The 17,851-nt window shown below is 35.6% G+C and overlaps 2 protein-coding genes across 4 annotated transcripts in view; one reads left to right on the top strand and one right to left on the bottom strand.

The window, feature by feature from the left end:
- The window catches only part of LOC138715458 (A-kinase anchor protein 200-like), a 420,917-nt gene that overhangs the window by 358,106 nt on the left and 44,960 nt on the right, over positions 1 to 17,851 (bottom strand). The window lies entirely within an intron of this gene.
- Positions 6,014 to 13,369, top strand: LOC138715455 (piggyBac transposable element-derived protein 4-like). The gene is made up of 2 exons (XM_069848376.1): positions 6,014 to 6,326; positions 6,420 to 13,369. The coding sequence occupies exon 2, from the start codon at positions 6,429 to 6,431 to the stop codon at positions 8,181 to 8,183; it is 1,755 nt and encodes a 584-aa protein (XP_069704477.1). The 5' UTR covers positions 6,014 to 6,326; positions 6,420 to 6,428; the 3' UTR covers positions 8,184 to 13,369.

The following is a 17,851-nucleotide window of genomic DNA, read 5'->3' as shown; positions in this document are numbered from 1 at the left end:
TAATTTTAATTCATGTGTAGGTCTACGTATCTTCTTTATTTTGGTCTTTTCGTGTAAAGGTCTTATAGAAAACTACACATTTAAAAGATTTTGCTCACTATTCATAGTAACATTTATGATGGAACGAGCTTGAGAACACATCTGAAAGTGCTCCTAACCCCTCCTACGCTCACAGTACTGCCTCCCTACCATGCTCCAAAGCCTGCCAGTGAAACAGTGCTACTGCGCATGCTCGAATGGAACAGTGTGCCGCACGTGTCGAGCGGTACACGTAAGTCCCAGGCGTCAACAAGAACAGTACACATAGGCCCGATTGTATAAATCATTTAATCTTAGATCAGAGGTTAAATGGATCCTTGTTCCAGCTGAACTTGGAATTTTGTGTTGTATAAAGTCAAATCTGAGATTAATTTGTCTCAAACTAAAGTCAACTTTGACTGAAGAAATTTCTCCGATTAAGTTAGATGATCCAAGTTCAGTTGTTTCTTTTCCGTTTGAAATATACGAGTGACAGATTGTGCAAATAAAATATCCATTATTTTTAATATTAATAGATATGATAGGTACATTTATATATTTCTTTCAATTTCTTGCCTTAATACACAAACATTCTTATATTTTATAAGGCTCTAACGTGTTCAGCAGTATCAAATAACATAACCTATAATTATATTATGTTTATAACAACCATTAATTATTAATGGATATGATAGGTACATTCATAAATTTTCAATTAACCGTATTACTAAACGAAAATTGTCGTTTTATAAAGCTTTATTATGTTTAGCAGTATCAAACACCATAACATGATAACTCGGAGAACAGTCAACCTTCTTCTTATTGTCCGCCATTATTTACATTGCACAAAAAACCAGTGTCTCCAACAGAGTGTACGGAAAGTCGCCAAAAAGTAGTTGTAAAGTCGCTAGATTTCTCTTTATCAACAAAGAAAGATTAAATTTTGTCACTATGGGGTGCTAAAAAGGTCACTAAATCCCTATTTAAGCAATATAAAAGTTAAAAGAAATTGTTGTTGAAAAAGAGATAGAGTCGCTAGATTGGCAACACTGAACAAACCTGTCCCCGCATCACGTATTTCACCTGTTTATGCGATGTTGCCAAATCCTTTTCACGTGAACTTAGATTGCATTTGAACCAAGGTAATTTGATCGCAGAAAAGTTTTATACAATAGAAGAAGTGTCTGAACTCGGTTCACTTTTCGATCTTCGATCAAAGTTGATCTTTAGTCAGGGAGTTTTATACAATTGGGCCATACAGTGTTATTTTTACATAGTATTATAATAAAGAATTATGTCGCTCACATAGTCTACTGCAGCTCATTGATATAAATTTAAGAACATGTGTTATTTGAAGAGGTGATGCAATGCTCCTGTGCTCCTTAAGAGAAATCGCCACTGATGCAGAGACTTCCCTGGATGTAAGTCTGTACAATTCTAAATCCACAGGCAAATCTCCTCGTGTATGGACAAAAAGTATTAATACTTATAGCCTTGAGATACGTCTCCAACGTTCTGCGGCTGCTTGAATACTTCCGATTGGAGCGCTCTCCAAATTAAGCGGGAGAACAAGTAAACGTAGGAACAAATGATACTGTGAGCATATGGTCGAAATGTCGTCCTTGTTTCGTTTTAAGCAGTTCTCAGTAGCGAAATGGCGGCAAGATATGAAAGTACAGATTTGAGAAACTATTCGCACGCATTTCTTTGAATTTACAACCATGAAAAATAGTATTTCTCAAGTGAATGCATTTCTCCACAGGAAATAATTGATTTCAACGATATCTGACAACTTCTTGGTGACCTACAAGTTTAGGAGATCTGAGCATGTATGGACAATCATTCAGATCTCTCGAAGGTAAATCTGTACAGATAGGTCTCCGATAAAGCCCATTCACAATGAAAATTAAACATAACCGCAACATAAACACAGAAGTTTGCGCCCAGACTACCAAATGGGATCATTCACAATGATTCACATAAGCATTGACATAAACATTACCGTAAGACGTTTACATGAAAGTTTGCAAACTCCAAACTTTCATGCTTATGCTTACGTGATTAGCAAACAGAACACAATCGTGAAGCGCTGGAGTATACGACAGAATATGATGAAATGGCGTCGTTGTTATGTTTTCATGGTTACCAAATTAAAGAATGTCACAAAATGATCCAACAACTTCAAAAACTACAGAAAAGAATTCAATTGCAATGGATACCTGCACATTGCGGAATTGCTGGAAATCAAACTGCTGACTTTCTTGCCAAAAAAGGATCCAATTTAATTCAGAATACAAATACAAGCCTATCTTTTACATCCATCAAAAGACTAATTAAAAATAAATATAAAATCAAGCAAAACCAAACACTATGTACCAAAGCCAAAGATAAAAAATGGAGCATTTTAATAAAAAAAAAACAGAAATTATTCCAGAAATCCCACGTAAATCTGCAGTAGCAAAATTCAGACTGGTTACAGAACACGATTATTTGGCCAAACACTTGAATAAAATAGGAATTTACACGAATCCAAATTGCCCTCTATGCAACAAAGAAGAAGAAATAACTGAAGATCATCTACAAACATGAGAAGTTCTACCTGAAGGATCCACCACAGAGAAATATTGGAGAGCAAGAACGCTAATGGCTTCGTTGCCAAAGCCCGGCATTAGATAACATCAACATGGTTACCAAGTATGTTTGCTGTTATGTTTATGTTCCCATCGTGAATGATGGTATGACTTCTTGATTTTACTGTAACGTTAAGTTAACGCTTAGGTTATGTTTAATTTTCATTGTGAATGAGCCTTAAGTCTTGGCGTGTATGGAGCCCTTTAAAGGACTGTTAGGCCGAAGATTACGGAAAACTCTTCTTACGCTAGTTTTTTCATTATTCTGTGTCATCAAGCTGTAACAAATTAAATAAAATTTAGTCCCTTGTTTAACAACGCTGTTATCAACAACCGTTCAATTTGGGCGGAAGAAATGCGACTACTCAGCATTCTGCGACGGAAGACGAGGAAAGCTTACTACTGAAGTAGGCAACCTGAATGTACGGACTGCAATAATTCCCAACACTATCACTAACTTAACATGTTTGCGTTTGAAATAGCAGCGAAGAGTGGGAGGAATGTCACGTGATACAACACTCATCCATTCATGTAAAGGCATGTCTTTCACTGCAAACCTAGTATCCACCAATCATCCCTACCGCCTTCCTTTTCGTCTTAGCATACGATCCATATATCTTAATGTTGTTTATCATCTAATACCTTCTGCCCCGAACTCGTCTCCCGTTTACCATTACTTCCAGTGCACGCTTCAGTAGGCAGTTTCTTCTTAGCCAGTGACCCAGCCAATTTTCTTTTCCCATCCTGATCAGCTTGAATATCATTCTTTCGTCATCCACTCGTTTTATGTTAAACTATTAGCCTTGTTGCCTCATACATTTATAGCTAAACACCAATCTATGTTTCTAAAAGAACGGAACGATCAATTGGCGTCAGGAGAATGTATTGTAATTGGTGACTTCGCTGAAAATTATGCGCTTGTGATACAGGATTCTGTTCAAGGGGTTCATTGGAATTACAGACAGGCCACGATCCACTCTTTTGTTGTATTTTGTTATTTATTTGTATTGGGTTATTTTACGACGCTGTATCAACATCTATAGTTATTTAGCGTCTGAATGATATGAAGGTGATAATGCCAGTGAAATGAGTCCGGGGTCCAGCACCGAAAGTTACCGAGCATTTGCTCGTATTGGGTTGAGGGAAAACCCCGGGAAAAACCTCAACCAGGTAACTCCCTTTTGTTTTATATTACTAAGAAAATAATCTTATAGAAAACAAGAACATTTTAGCAATAACAGAGTACCTACAGCATGACACAAACGCTGTCCATCTTTTTCAAACTGAATTAATGAAATTTGTGAAAAAGGAAATGGCAAACATTAATGAAATAATTTATTTTTCCGATAGAGCCAGCGCGCAATATAAAAATGTAAAAAATGTTGCAAATCTATGCTTCCATGAAGAAGATTTCGGTATTAGCGCTGAATGGCATTTTTTCGCGATATCTCATGGAAAGGGACCTTGTGATGGTATTGGGGGTGCCACTAAAAGACTTGCGGCGAAAGTCAGTCTCCAATTAAGTCAGGATCCCATCACAACGTCTGAAAAATTATTTATGCTCGACCATGCCGAAATGTAGTAATTATACACCTGGTAGCAGTCCTTTAATGCATGTCATTAAAGTTCAGGTTTTCGATTATTCTCGGATATGCAATCGAAAGACAACGAGGGAAACGTCACGGAGGCTGGAAATCCAATGCTGTCGCAGAAGGCTATGTTCTGTTACTATAATAATTAGCGTTAAATGTAAATAATATCCAAATAAATTCAATTTGTCATCTCGTTTTTCAATTCTGAATCAATTTCCAGGTTATATTAAAATTAGTTCATGTTATTCTCTAGATTACATCAAGGTCAATGACATTAATGCTCCTCGGAAAAAATCAATACTTTCGCGTCTGCGCACATCTCACAATTTACGACCTATGCACAAGGTCACTTCCGATCTTCAGTCAGATACGAATAAAATGAATACTTCTGAATAATTTCAAGTTAGAAATATAGTTGAGCATAAAAAGTCGTATGAAACTTGCCTATAATGGTAATTAAGATGCTCGTATGAAAATTACGAAACTCGCTTGCGCTCGTTTCATAAACAAACATACTCGCGTCTTAATTACTATCATTATAGGCTCGTTGCTTAATGTACTATTATCTGGGCTCAAAAAATATGAATAACATTTCCATATTTTTACTCGGGAACAACACATAAAACAATGAAATTCTGAACTCTAGATACGAGAAAACAAAACCAATATCTGGCATGTTGAAGTTGCATTCCTTTATCCCACTTTCAATAACAGAGCTCCTAACCAAACAGCGCTCTTCTGAAAATGAAGGGAAGCTTGTTCGCATTCATAATAGTACATTATGCAACGAGCCTATAATGGTAGTAATTAAGAAGCGAGTATGGATGTTTATGAAACGAGCGCAAGCGAGTTTCATAATTTTCACACGAGCTTCTTAATTACCATTATAGCCGAGTTTCATACGACTTTTTATGCTCGACCATATTTCTAACTTGAAATTATTCACATGTATACATTTTATTTGTATCTGACAAGATCGGAAGTGACCTTGTTCTAGATCGTGAATTGTGAGATGTGCGCAGACGCGAAAGTATTGATTTTTTTCGAGGAGCAATAATGTCACTGACCTTGGTGTAATCCCGTTAAACTTGGTATAACCTTGATTATTGAATTCGACATTGGAAAACGAGATGACAAATTGAATTTATTTGAATATTCTTTACAATTAACGCTAATTATTATAGTAACAGAACATAACCTGCGGCAGTATTGGATTTCCAGCCTCCGTGACTTTTCGCTAATTCTCTTTCGATTGCATATCCGAGAATAATCGATACTTGCGGTTTTATAACGGTACAAAGCTGACTTGTCATTGGCTGAACATCTGTAAGCTGAGTTGTCATTGGCTGAAAACACCTGTACTTTAATGACATGCATGATCGAGCATAAAGATTAATGTACATTACTGTGTTCTTCTGCACTAGATATATGTGATTTTTCTCTATATTATTATATAAATATGAAAAGTTTGGCTTGAATAATTTATTTCTTCTATTCGTGTAAAATAATGTAATTTAATTACAAGTGTTAACTGCTCATTATTATGAGATCGTCGCTTCAAGGACGTAGCCTGACCCAGTGATGTATCCCAGGTCCTGCTCACACCATCAACGCGGAGCATCCGACCTGGTAAGTAATTTAATTCTGATAGAACTATTTGGAATACCATCCTATAATTTTGTAGTGTTAGACAATGGATTTAATGATATTAAAATATATTTTTAAAATAATTTTAAAACATTGTCTACAGGTGAATATATAATATTATAAAAATAAAATGCATAAAACTGCCTCAAATTTTATTTTTAACTCTATAAAGTACATTCTATAAAAAGGGCTTCATTTTACCTTTAACCCTTCAGTACTCGCGTGGATTACAATAGTAATCCACTGATATTTAATCCTGTATTACGTCACCGCCTGCAGCACTGCGTAGCTGAGCGTCAATGCTATTTCTCGTCAGTCTAAGCGAGGCATCACTGGTGTTTAGACGTATTTGTCGCAACGCTTTGCAAAGTCATACGGCGTTTTATCAAGTTATACACAGTTTTTCCGAGTGGATTACCATTGTCAGTTTTTTGCTCAGGTAAGTGAAATAGTTTTTATATGGTTATGAGTGATGTAATGCAGTAACTTTATGAAAAAAAAATGTGTGATATCGTTCAATCCTCTTTTGTAGTTGGCTGCAATGGGTACGGAAAATACAAGCAATATTTGCGAGTGGCTAGATGAAGATCTGGATGACGGCATTGAAAATGAAAGTGATGACGAAAGCAACAGAGAAGATCTTTTGAATGAAGTTCACGATTCTAATTCAGAACAAGACAATGAGGATGATGATTATGGTGATGATGAAAGACTAATGTCTATAAATGATGGAAACTGCTATACGGGTAGAGACAACACGACAATTTGGCAGAAAGAACCAGTAGCTCAACGTGGGAGAAGAAGAGCACAAAATGTAGTGATTCATTTACCGGGCCCTAAAAGAGCTGCAAAAAATGCGCGGACACACACAGAGAGTTTTGACTGCTTTATTGATAAGACAATAATCAATGTAATTGTAAGGTGTACTAATATTTATATTGAAAAAGTGAAGCGTAATTACGGACGTGACAGAGATTGCAAATTGACAAATGACGTTGAAATTCGAGCACTCTTGGGTATTTTGTATCTCGCTGGCGCTTTGAAATCGGGTAGACTGAACGTAAGAGAACTATGGGATAAAAATGGCACAGGTATAGAGTCAATTTACCTGACTATGACCTACAATAGATTCCAATTTTTGTTACGATGTCTACGCTTTGATAACATTCATGACAGGCAGGAAAGAAAAGTAATTGATAAACTGGCTGCTGTACGTGAAGTGTTCGAGTTATTTGTTCAGAATTCACAAAGGTGCTACATTCCAAGCGAATATGTAACTATAGACGAGCAGTTGGTTGCTTTCAGAGGACGATGTCCCATGAAAGTGTGTATGCCTACTAAACCAACAAAATATGGGATCAAAATTTTTGCTATGGTGGATGTGAAAACATATTACACTCATAACTTGGAAATTTATGCTGGTATTCAACCAGATGGTCCATTTCACCAAAGTAACAGTGCACATGCAGTGGTGAAGAGGCTGGTTCATCCCATCAAAGGAACAGGAAGAAATGTGACCACCGATAACTGGTTCACGAGCATACCTCTGAGTTTAGATCTTCTAGAAAATGACAATATTACACTTGTAGGGACCTTGAAAAAAAACAAAAGAGAAATCCCTCGTCATTTCACAACTACTCAAGACAGGCAAGTTAACAGTACATTGTTTGGATTCAATGAAAGCTGCACAATTATTTCGTATGTACCAAAGAAAAACAAAACAGTGTTAGCATTATCAACCATGCATTATGATAAGGCAATGGATGAGGAAACGGGAGGAAGCCAGAAACCTGAAATAATATCATTCTATAATAGAACTAAATGTGCTGTGGATGTCCTGGACCAGTTATGCTCAGCCTATGATGTAAGCAGAAATTCACGCCGCTGGCCTCTGACTATTTTCTTTGACTTACTAAACATAGCAGGTGTCAATGCTCTTGTTGTTTATTCTGCAAACAATCAAAAAATGCTACGGAAAAACTTCCTAAAAACCCTTGCTCTGGACCTAATGAAGCCACTAATTTTCGAGCGTATCACCCGACAGACAATTCCAAGAGAAATAAAGAGAAGAGGAGAGCAACTGTTAGGCATTCCACAAACAAGTCAAGAAGAAGGAACACGGCCAGGAGGTATTGGCAGGTGCTACATGTGTGGTAGAACAAGAAACAAGAGCACAAGACAATCTTGTTTCCAGTGCTTGAAGAGAATTTGTCCTACTCATTCAGATGTAATTTGTTTGAACTGTGTAGAAGAAATGCGTAGGTCTACTCAGATAATTGAATCAGTTGTAGATTAGACTCACGTGTGTAAAGTGTGAACTGCAAACATAAAAATGAAAGTGCATCAATATCCTTCTTACAATACACAAAAACTTCAGTAAAATATTACAAGTGAAGTGAGAATGATTGTTACAGCCCTGAATTTTTTCATTGCTACACCCCTGAGTGAGGTATTTAGTTATCAAATATGACGTAAGAAAGGTCAGCAGCAGTGAACTTTCGTTTCCTGCGGGAGAGATTACATCAAGAGTTCAGGTGACCTTCAAACAGCGAGTGAGTAACAATGCTAGATATCCTACATAATTATGATGATAGTGAACTAACTCGTAACTATGGTGGTAACTTATGACTCAAAGACACGTCCAGTGTGGGAATATTATGCAAACATGTCACTTGAATGCAATTTGTGTACTATAATATATTTCATTATTAATAATTGTATTTAATACGTTCCTTTATGCGTAACATTTCCATTCTCAATACTTAATAACTGAAAACAATATATTTCTTAACCTTTAAATCTAATTGCAATGTTTAAACCTTGTCTGTAAACAAAAACAAATGTGAATTACCATTGTAACCCAGGTGAGTGCAGGGGCCTGTTTCTCAAAAATACTAGTTTAGTAGTTCACCAGTTACTAGTTACCAGAGAATATTTCACCAGCTCTAGTAGATTCTGTTTCTCAAACTATTTTACCAGTCTAGCAACTTGTGACAATCTTTCACTAGTCACATGATCTGCTTCAGTAGTCAGCTGATTGAGTTCATTTGTTTATAGTCATTGGTAAGTATTGTTATTTGATGTTAGAAGGCTAAGTTGTTTGTGTTTTGGTTTTGATTTCTCTTTTCGATTGAAATTCCATCAATTGGAAGCAAATTAACTATACTCAATAAGATTAACGAATGAAAGCATATATTGTTCGGTGCTTTTTCAAGCATATAAACAAAAAATGATAAAGTAAACCAATGGAAAAATAATTTTATAATGTGTGAGGCTGTGGAACCATTACCTCAGAACAAAGATTATGCAACTTTGATACGTACCAATTCAAGTTCACAGTATCATAATATGAACATATTATGTAGTTAATGAATATACTGCCGACATGAATGCCACTTATGACTTGATGAAAAATTCGCTATTTTGTTTTTCGGTTTTACATTTGATCTATTCAAAAATTAGTGTCGTTTTATATTTAATTTGTAGACTGAAGTTGACAATGTCAGAAGAACTGGCAGTGAAGGAGGAAAGCCAGCAAAAATTACTGCAGTTGATGAATTGGTATTAGAATATTAGGAAAAAATTCTGCAAGTGTTGCTGGTCTAGGACAGAGGCATTGGAAAATAATCAACATCCCGATTTGTAAAGCAATTTGTATTTGAAGCTTTGCTGATAATTCATGACTTCTATTTGTTTGTCTTGTTATGACAGAACAACTATCCAAGCTTTTCAGCACTTTACCTAAACTGTTCATTATATTTAAACAATGCTCCAATAAAGGAATAATATTTGTTCTCTCTATATAGTTTTAGCTCTTCTCACAACAACTTCAATCGGAATCACTAAATCACATAAGCTTAAAAAAATAATTACAACATTTTGTTTCGATTATCTGAGAAAGGTTGTCACTGGTAACTGATAATATAGACATCACCAGTCTTTAGAGTCTTGTAGGAATATTCCTGTTGAATACTAGTATAATCAACTAGATTAGTATTTTGAGAAACAGAATCACTTATGAACTGGTGAAATCGACCAATATTACTAGTCTGTGAACTGGTAACTACTACTTTACCCTTGTAGTTTCTAGAAACACAGACTTGTAAAATAAACTAATATTACTACTGTACATACTAGTAATACTAATCCACGAGTTTTGAGAAACAGGCCCCTGGTGTTACGAAATTTAACGCGAGTGACGAAGAAATTGACATATACGGCGATTCTCTATGATGAATATAACCGGAGATGAGCTTAGTTGTAAGTGAAGAGATGTGCAAAATTTTGATAAATTTGATCATAATTAATAATGACTTATATTTTATCCATTAGAATACACTGATAAGAGTTTGAGAAACATCGGAGACCCTAAGGTCAATAATCACCTGATTTTGTTCGATATGGCGTGGAATGACTCATGTACGGAGTATAGCGCAGGGAACACACGGCATGTCTGCTGCTGTTCAGTGAACCGTGTCAAAACAAAACAAGCTAGACGGTTGGAAATGAGTGTTCCAATAGCAGAATTTGTACCGAGCGCTTCATTGGAAAAAAAAAGAAACCTTATTTTATCAGAAAGAAGGTGAAAATTTTCTTTTGATTAAAATGATTAGTCACTCGTACTGTATAGATCAAACATGGGCATCGTGCCTCACTTGAGAATTTGTGCCTCAATGACCTTCACAGAGCTTATCGCTCTGAGTGACACCTTCACAGTCCCCGTTCCTCCCTCACGTAGCTCCTAGGCGTGGGCAGGTTCTATATCAGTTTCATAAGCAATATCAGTGGTGGCATAATGGCATTATCAAAGCTGTGTGTACGCATTAGAAAACGATTATTTCATAAGAAATGGCAGGAAGAGTTTTTTTTTGCTGTTTAGAAGGGGAGAACATACGATGTATGTTATGCTCGAAAATCCTATTAGGCATTAATAAATTTAATATACAACGACATTACTCCTTATGTCATAAAGAACATGCTGAATTAGAAGGTAAGACAAATTAAATGCTATTTTTTCGTGCTATTCCGAAGAAAATGTATGATCTTAACATTTCCATACTATACTAAATGCGACATTATACCACAGTCTACTATATACAGTCACGAAGCTTGAGTTTTGAGGGTGCTAGAAACAATAGACTGTGACGGTTCTATTTTGCATTGCCTGTAATGATGCGATATTAGCGATCCTAGTGGTGAGCAACTATCTAATGTTTGCATATTTACTACGTATTGAGCTTCGTGACTGTATATACTAGACTGTGATTATACCTTAAACACGCTGCATTAAAAGGTAGGCCTACGAGGAATTAAATGTTGTTTGTACGTATTATTTCCAAAAGAGATTTATAAAAAATATCAAATGTGCGTAGAAAACGAAATATGATTTTCTGAAATTATTTTAGGTCGAGAACGTGCAAATCTATTAAGTAATCTTGATAAACGTCAGAATATTCAAGAAAATTAACGTAGACAACGTGATGTAATATTATTGGCTAGTTACGCAATTTCTCGCCTGTGATATAAATAAATTCAATGATGGAGAAATAGTAAAGAGGTTTATGATTAAAGCTGCCGAATTAATTTGCCAAATTGAATAAAAAGTTCTCGATTCTCTCACGTTAACCAAGCGCTTTCCTAATAATTCGCCACTGACAGCCTTAGCGATTACGATAAGGTGACGCAGGTCACAGCAGTTTATATTTCCCATCCTACTCTGCAGTCTCCTCTCCTAGTAAACAAACTATTTCAAATCGAGTGCCTCACGTAACCGAAAATTGTGCCCATGTATGGTTTAGATACTCGTAAAGCAAGTATATACTGTCCGTTACTCAGGAGAAGACGAGCGGAAAGAATGTGACCTTCATGATTATCGCTGTTGATTGTTATAAACATCCCTCAGATAAGCATCCCAGTAGCCAGGTTATTACTCGTGCAGGAAATATGAGTAACAATGCGAATGGAAATTAAAGCTAAGTTGAACAGAAGGAGACCTAATGTTTCCGCTTACTGCAGTACAAATATTGGACGTGTTGTCTTAAGTTATCTGTTCACATCCCTTCCTCCTCAGTCCGCTCTCGTCTTCTCCTGAGTCACCGACAGTAGTCAATGTAAATAATATTGTTTTTATTGTGATTTATTGTATTATTGTAATTTCCACCACATGTAGGCCTATGTATGTATGTATGTATGTATGTATGTGGACAATAAGGTTCAAAAGGAATGGACCGGCGAAGTTCCACAACATAACAGTGCGTACGCCCGTCTCCTTAAAGCTCCAGTTCACAAGATGATACAATTAAACCATGTAATTGTGCTGTATTTTGTTCTAAAATATGTTATAAAATAAAACGAAGGGTTGATTCTAGCTGCATCAGGCCTTTGAGGAGTGAAATAGCAATAAAATTGATAAATATTATAACATAACTTCTAGCGACTTTATTCTTTACAGTTCAATTTGGCATCCTAATATACAGTCTTATAAAGTGTTTACAAGAGTGACGTGATTTGTAACAATTGTTGTGATAAATGCATAAGAAAAATGTAATTTTGTGGTTAAAAATTGAAAAAAAAAATTCTGTACCAAGCAACTATGGAATTCACAACATTTTTAGCTTCAGATTACTAGCCAATTAAAGAAATTATACTTATGAATAGTTCATTTTTCACTTGTAATACTCCTTTACCCTTAAAACTAAAGAAAAAAGGCATTTTACAAGTAACTTCAAATTAGTGTAACTCTGAAAATATTGAGAATAGGATCCATGTTTATATGGCGTTTTTTCCTCAAAATGTCTTCGGAAATATGTTCCATAAGTAGCAGTAACTCCTCGTGAATCACTCTGTATATTTTAAAAAGTGCAATTTAAACATTCAAAACTCTGTAAACAATCGAAAAATCAGCATTGGCTTTTACTTATTGGGTAAAAAATATACTGTGAAACAAAAAAGTAAGCCTATCTAGATTCGTTCTAGAAAATAATGTTCTGGTGTACATAAGATGGCTTTAAATAAAAGATGGATTCCATGCGTTACGTACTGGCATTCAGAATAATTTTTCTATAAAAAATCTTGTTTAAAATATGTTACATTTAATAAATTAAATTTGACCACATAGTTTAAAAAAAAAAAAAACTATTGGAGGTTATGTTTATTTAGAAAAATACATTTCAGAAACAAAATGTGTCCTATATTGAATGTGGTATATTTCGTTACGTACCGATATAAATGTAAACTCGTTTTACACTTGACCATGTTCTTTTCTCAATTTCTCTATATGTAAAAAAAATACAAATTCACTTACACTTAATATTAAATGAGTTATGGTGAAAAAAGTAGTGCATTACGTACTGACGTATTATCGTTACGTACTGACATTTCTGAATTTTATACTGGTGGTTATTATTATTTTGCTGTGTTTCTAAAGAAATAAAGTAACAGCTAAATGCAAATGCCTAGTATAATATACAAAATATATATGCAGTATGCTATTCATGAAATGGAACCCAGAAATTATTGTAAATTATAAATTTAATGTTATACATCTAATATCAGAAAATAACAGAATTTAAATTATAAATCATTGCTTGAACCAATGCATAGAAAATTTTGATGGTAATTGTGTCCATGGGAATCACACCTCTTCAATCTGTTGCGCTTCAGATCTTCTAACACTTATAACACGTCCAAGCTTATCAGTCACAGAAATGCACTCGGCAATCCTGCCTTGGCCTGTAGGTTAAGTATATGAAGCTACCAGTGTTGCCAATTCAGCGGTTTTCCCGTTAAATCTAGCTTTTTTGGATAACCATCTCGCGGGTAAAATTATATTATCCCGCTTAGCGGGAATACTAGCGGTTTTTAATCTTTAAAATTTCTGAAATGAAATTCATATTAGTATTATAAACGGCTTTCATAATTACGTTTAATTCGTTCAGTGTGTGTTCTATGAAATAATGGATGTGTTAATGTAGTGATAATTCCATATTATATGTTACCGTTAAAACCCGAAATCCGTCAAAACCAGTTTCAGCTAGTAAAAATTAGTTTAACCAAATAAAGATAGAAAGTGAGTTTTCGTATAATCTAGAATCAATGTCAGGTTAGGTTTGGTTTGTTCAGATTTTTGTTTGGTAAAAAAAAAACTATACAAACCAAACCTAACCTGTCATTGATTATAGATCTTACGAAAATTCGCTTTCTATCTATCTATCTATCTATCTATCTATCTATCTATCTATCTATCTATCTATCTATCTATCTATCTATCTATCTATCTATCTATCTATCTATCTATCTATCTATCTATCTATCTATCTATCTATCCATCTATCTATCCATCTATCCATCTATCCATCCATCCATCCATCCATCCATCCATCCATCCATCTATATTTTAAAATTACTTTTTGCTAGTTGAAACCGGTTTTGTCGGATTTTGGGTTTTAACGGTAACATATATAGTGCAATAAGAATTTAAATATGTTGTGTCTGTGATAAAAGTGTTCAAAATTGCTTTATAGCGCCACATTGGCAATGATAAAAGTGTGCAATATTCGTTGCATTGGCGGGTGGATGTCGTTACATTGATGGGTGGATGCTCTATCTTGACCATTATTATTATTATTATTATTATTATTATTATTATTATTATTATTATTAAATAATAAGTATACATTAAAATCTAGAGATATTTGCTAGAAAATCGCGGGATTATACGAACAACTGTTGGCAACACTGGAAGCTACATCTTGGCCTTCAGTCTATCTGTCACTGAGATACAACAACACACACACGTCCATTACACCATTATATACTGCAGAAAGCTCATCAAAAAAAAAATATATATATATATATATATATATGCCAATTTCACTCGTAATTTTAACGTTATACTGTTAAATTTGTGGACCTTTCTTCTTGACTCACCACATGAAAGGTCAGCATACACTATTGTGTTTAAACCTAACACTCTTAAAGAATGAACTTTCTGAGTTTTTGATAAGGTGAAATTTGTGCCCACCTTTCGTCTAGAAAATTTTTTGCAGCTTCTATAGCAGCTTGAAACACTTCCTGGATATTAATGTACAGGTTTGTCTTACTCACAACTTGGACAAATTCTTTATAATTTTGTATTGTATTTCCAGATTTTCCAGCCAACCACGCTATCCTTTTGCATGCCCTCCAATAGCATCTACTGCCCCTTTCCCATGGTAAGATTCAAAGAACTGTCATTCTATAGGAAATCCAAATATTTCGGACAAGTACGTCACATGGCTTAAGCTGCAGCGTGTCTCAAACTATGGTCCACAGACCACCTGTGGTCCTTCAAAAAAGACAGAAGAAAAAAATAAAATTCAAACAAATTGCGTATCACACTATAGCTGAAAATCTCAGAGTTTAGAAATGACACATGGCAATCGCCTTTCACTTTTTCTCCCAGTACTGACATTTTATGAAATTTATTACTCTACCCGTCTACCGACTTCCCCACTCTACTCTCAGCAACAAAAGAGGGATTTAAAGCACTATGAACGTGATGTTTTTCGCCATCTTTTCCCTGCACATCTAGCGCCGCAGCTGTAACCCAGACAGAGACCACCTGAATTCATAACAGAGGACCAAAGTACCGAACCTTTTCATGTATTTATGACCTTCTTAATAGTTTTGCCGAATCGCAGTCTGCACATTGAAAAGGTCACTACTGTATGTCTAACACCAATAATAGAACGTGCCAAATTGCACCTTTACTTGTTGAAAATCTGGCAAGTTTCTGCATTAATTTTTTTTTTATTTCTGTTTTTCCAGATGACGATATAAGAAATTTTAGACTCCGCCTATTTTAAAATCCGGGCGAATCATCCAGAAATTCAAATTACAACACTTTTCTAATTATATTTTTTGTAGCCTATCACAAGTAACTTATAACAAATTCTATGCATAGCTGATTCGTCGCTTGCCTGTTAGCAGTCAGCCGTTTGAAATCCTTCTTATGTGGTACAGGCTACTAGTTGTCTATGTCTGTGTTAAATAGTGCCCACTATACACATTGGAAAACTGGCTTCGATCCGGATCTTTGAAAAGAAAGGAATGTGATGGTACGCTTCATTTAGGCAGTGCTAACAATTCAGAAGATATTAATGTCGGTTATTTTAGTGCCATTAAAGAAATATGTAGTCCTAGTGGTAACTGCTCAAAGAAAAAATACTTTCGTAAATATGACAAGAATTACTTGGAACTTGGATTTACTTGGTGTGGCAATAAGAGTGAATCAAAACCTCCTCGGTGCGTTCTTTGTTACGAAGTGCTTTCAAACGAGTGTATGAAACCCGCCAAATTGAAACGGCACTTAGAGACGAAACACGCAAGTGTAAAAAGTAAACCTGTCGAATTATTTCAACGATATTTTGAGTAAGGTGGTCCGCGGAACTTAGTGTGGCCATAAGAGTGAATCAAGACCTCCACGGTGAGTTCTTTGTTACGAAGTGCTTTCAAACGTGTGTATGAAACCCGCGAAATTGAAACGGCACTTAGAGACGAAACACGCAAGTGTAAAAAGTAAACCTGTCGAATTATTTAAACGATATTTTGAGTAAGGTGGTCCGCGGAACTTAGTGTGGCCATAAGAGTGAATCAAGACCTCCACGGTGAGTTCTTTGTTACGAAGTGCTTTCAAACGTGTGTATGAAACCCGCGAAATTGAAACTGCACTTAGAGACGAAACACGCAAGTGTAAAAAGTAAACCTGTCGAATTATTTCAACGATATTTTGAGTAAGGTGGTCCGCGGAACTTAGTGTGGCCATAAGAGTGAATCAAGACCTCCACGGTGAGTTCTTTGTTACGAAGTGCTTTCAAACGTGTGTATGAAACCCGCGAAATTGAAACTGCACTTAGAGACGAAACACGCAAGTGTAAAAAGTAAACCTGTCGAATTATTTCAACGATATTTTGAGTAAGGTGGTCCGCGGAACTTAGTGTGGCCATAAGAGTGAATCAAGACCTCCACGGTGAGTTCTTTGTTACGAAGTGCTTTCAAACGTGTGTATGAAACCCGCGAAATTGAAACGGCACTTAGAGACGAAACACGCAAGTGTAAAAAGTAAACCTGTCGAATTATTTAAACGATATTTTGAGTAAGGTGGTCCGCGGAACTGTTCTGACTTAAAAAAGAGGTCCCCACTGCAAAAAAGTTTGACAAACGCTGGCTTAAGGTAAAAGTCTGCTTGAAATGCTTACAGTCCCATCAGAAAAAATTTTTACTTGTTTTAGGTTGGGAAGAATTTGAATAATTTCTGAAAAAGTTGTTCTTATGCAAATGTCAACAGCATGCTTATCACGTGCCGCATAATCAGAAACAAGAGCAAAGGACTGTTTTGAATCTCACCATCACACTCCCTTTTAAACCAAGCAACAGCTGTAAAAATTGAGATCTGGCGATTGTTCCAATGGGCAGCCTGAATCTCGTCTTGTTCCCTGCAGGTATAGTTTTTAGAAAAATCAATTTGTATAATGACTTCATTATTATCAATATTTTCTTGAGAACACTTCATGTTTGTGACTGTTGCCTTTTCACATACACGTGGTTCAGGAAATGGGGAATATGATCACCGCAACTGTTCTATGCAATCAATAACTTTCACCTTAATTTGGGCTCTTCCGTCCACTGATTCCACTTACATGATGGATTAGCCTGTTCGTCTATTTCACTTATCAGCGGACACTCCTCACAGTCCTGATCACACACAACTTGAGCTATAAACTTGAGAAGCTCAATCTCAACAGGTACATGCTTCTTGTGCAAGGCTTTGAGAAGAATGTTATGTTTTCGTGTATTATGCAGTACGTACATTGTGGGAAATGTCACTCTGTAGACGCACTTAAGCAGGACATAGATCTGCAAATTTAGAAAAACTCACGCCCATATTATCATAGTTCTCTAGACGTAGCGCATATGCTTATTTCA

The sequence above is a fragment of the Periplaneta americana genome, chromosome 15 (assembly GCF_040183065.1).
Source record: "Periplaneta americana isolate PAMFEO1 chromosome 15, P.americana_PAMFEO1_priV1, whole genome shotgun sequence".
NCBI classification, from domain to species: Eukaryota; Metazoa; Arthropoda; class Insecta; order Blattodea; family Blattidae; genus Periplaneta; species Periplaneta americana.
This window is presented reverse-complemented; position numbering and strand designations above follow the sequence as displayed.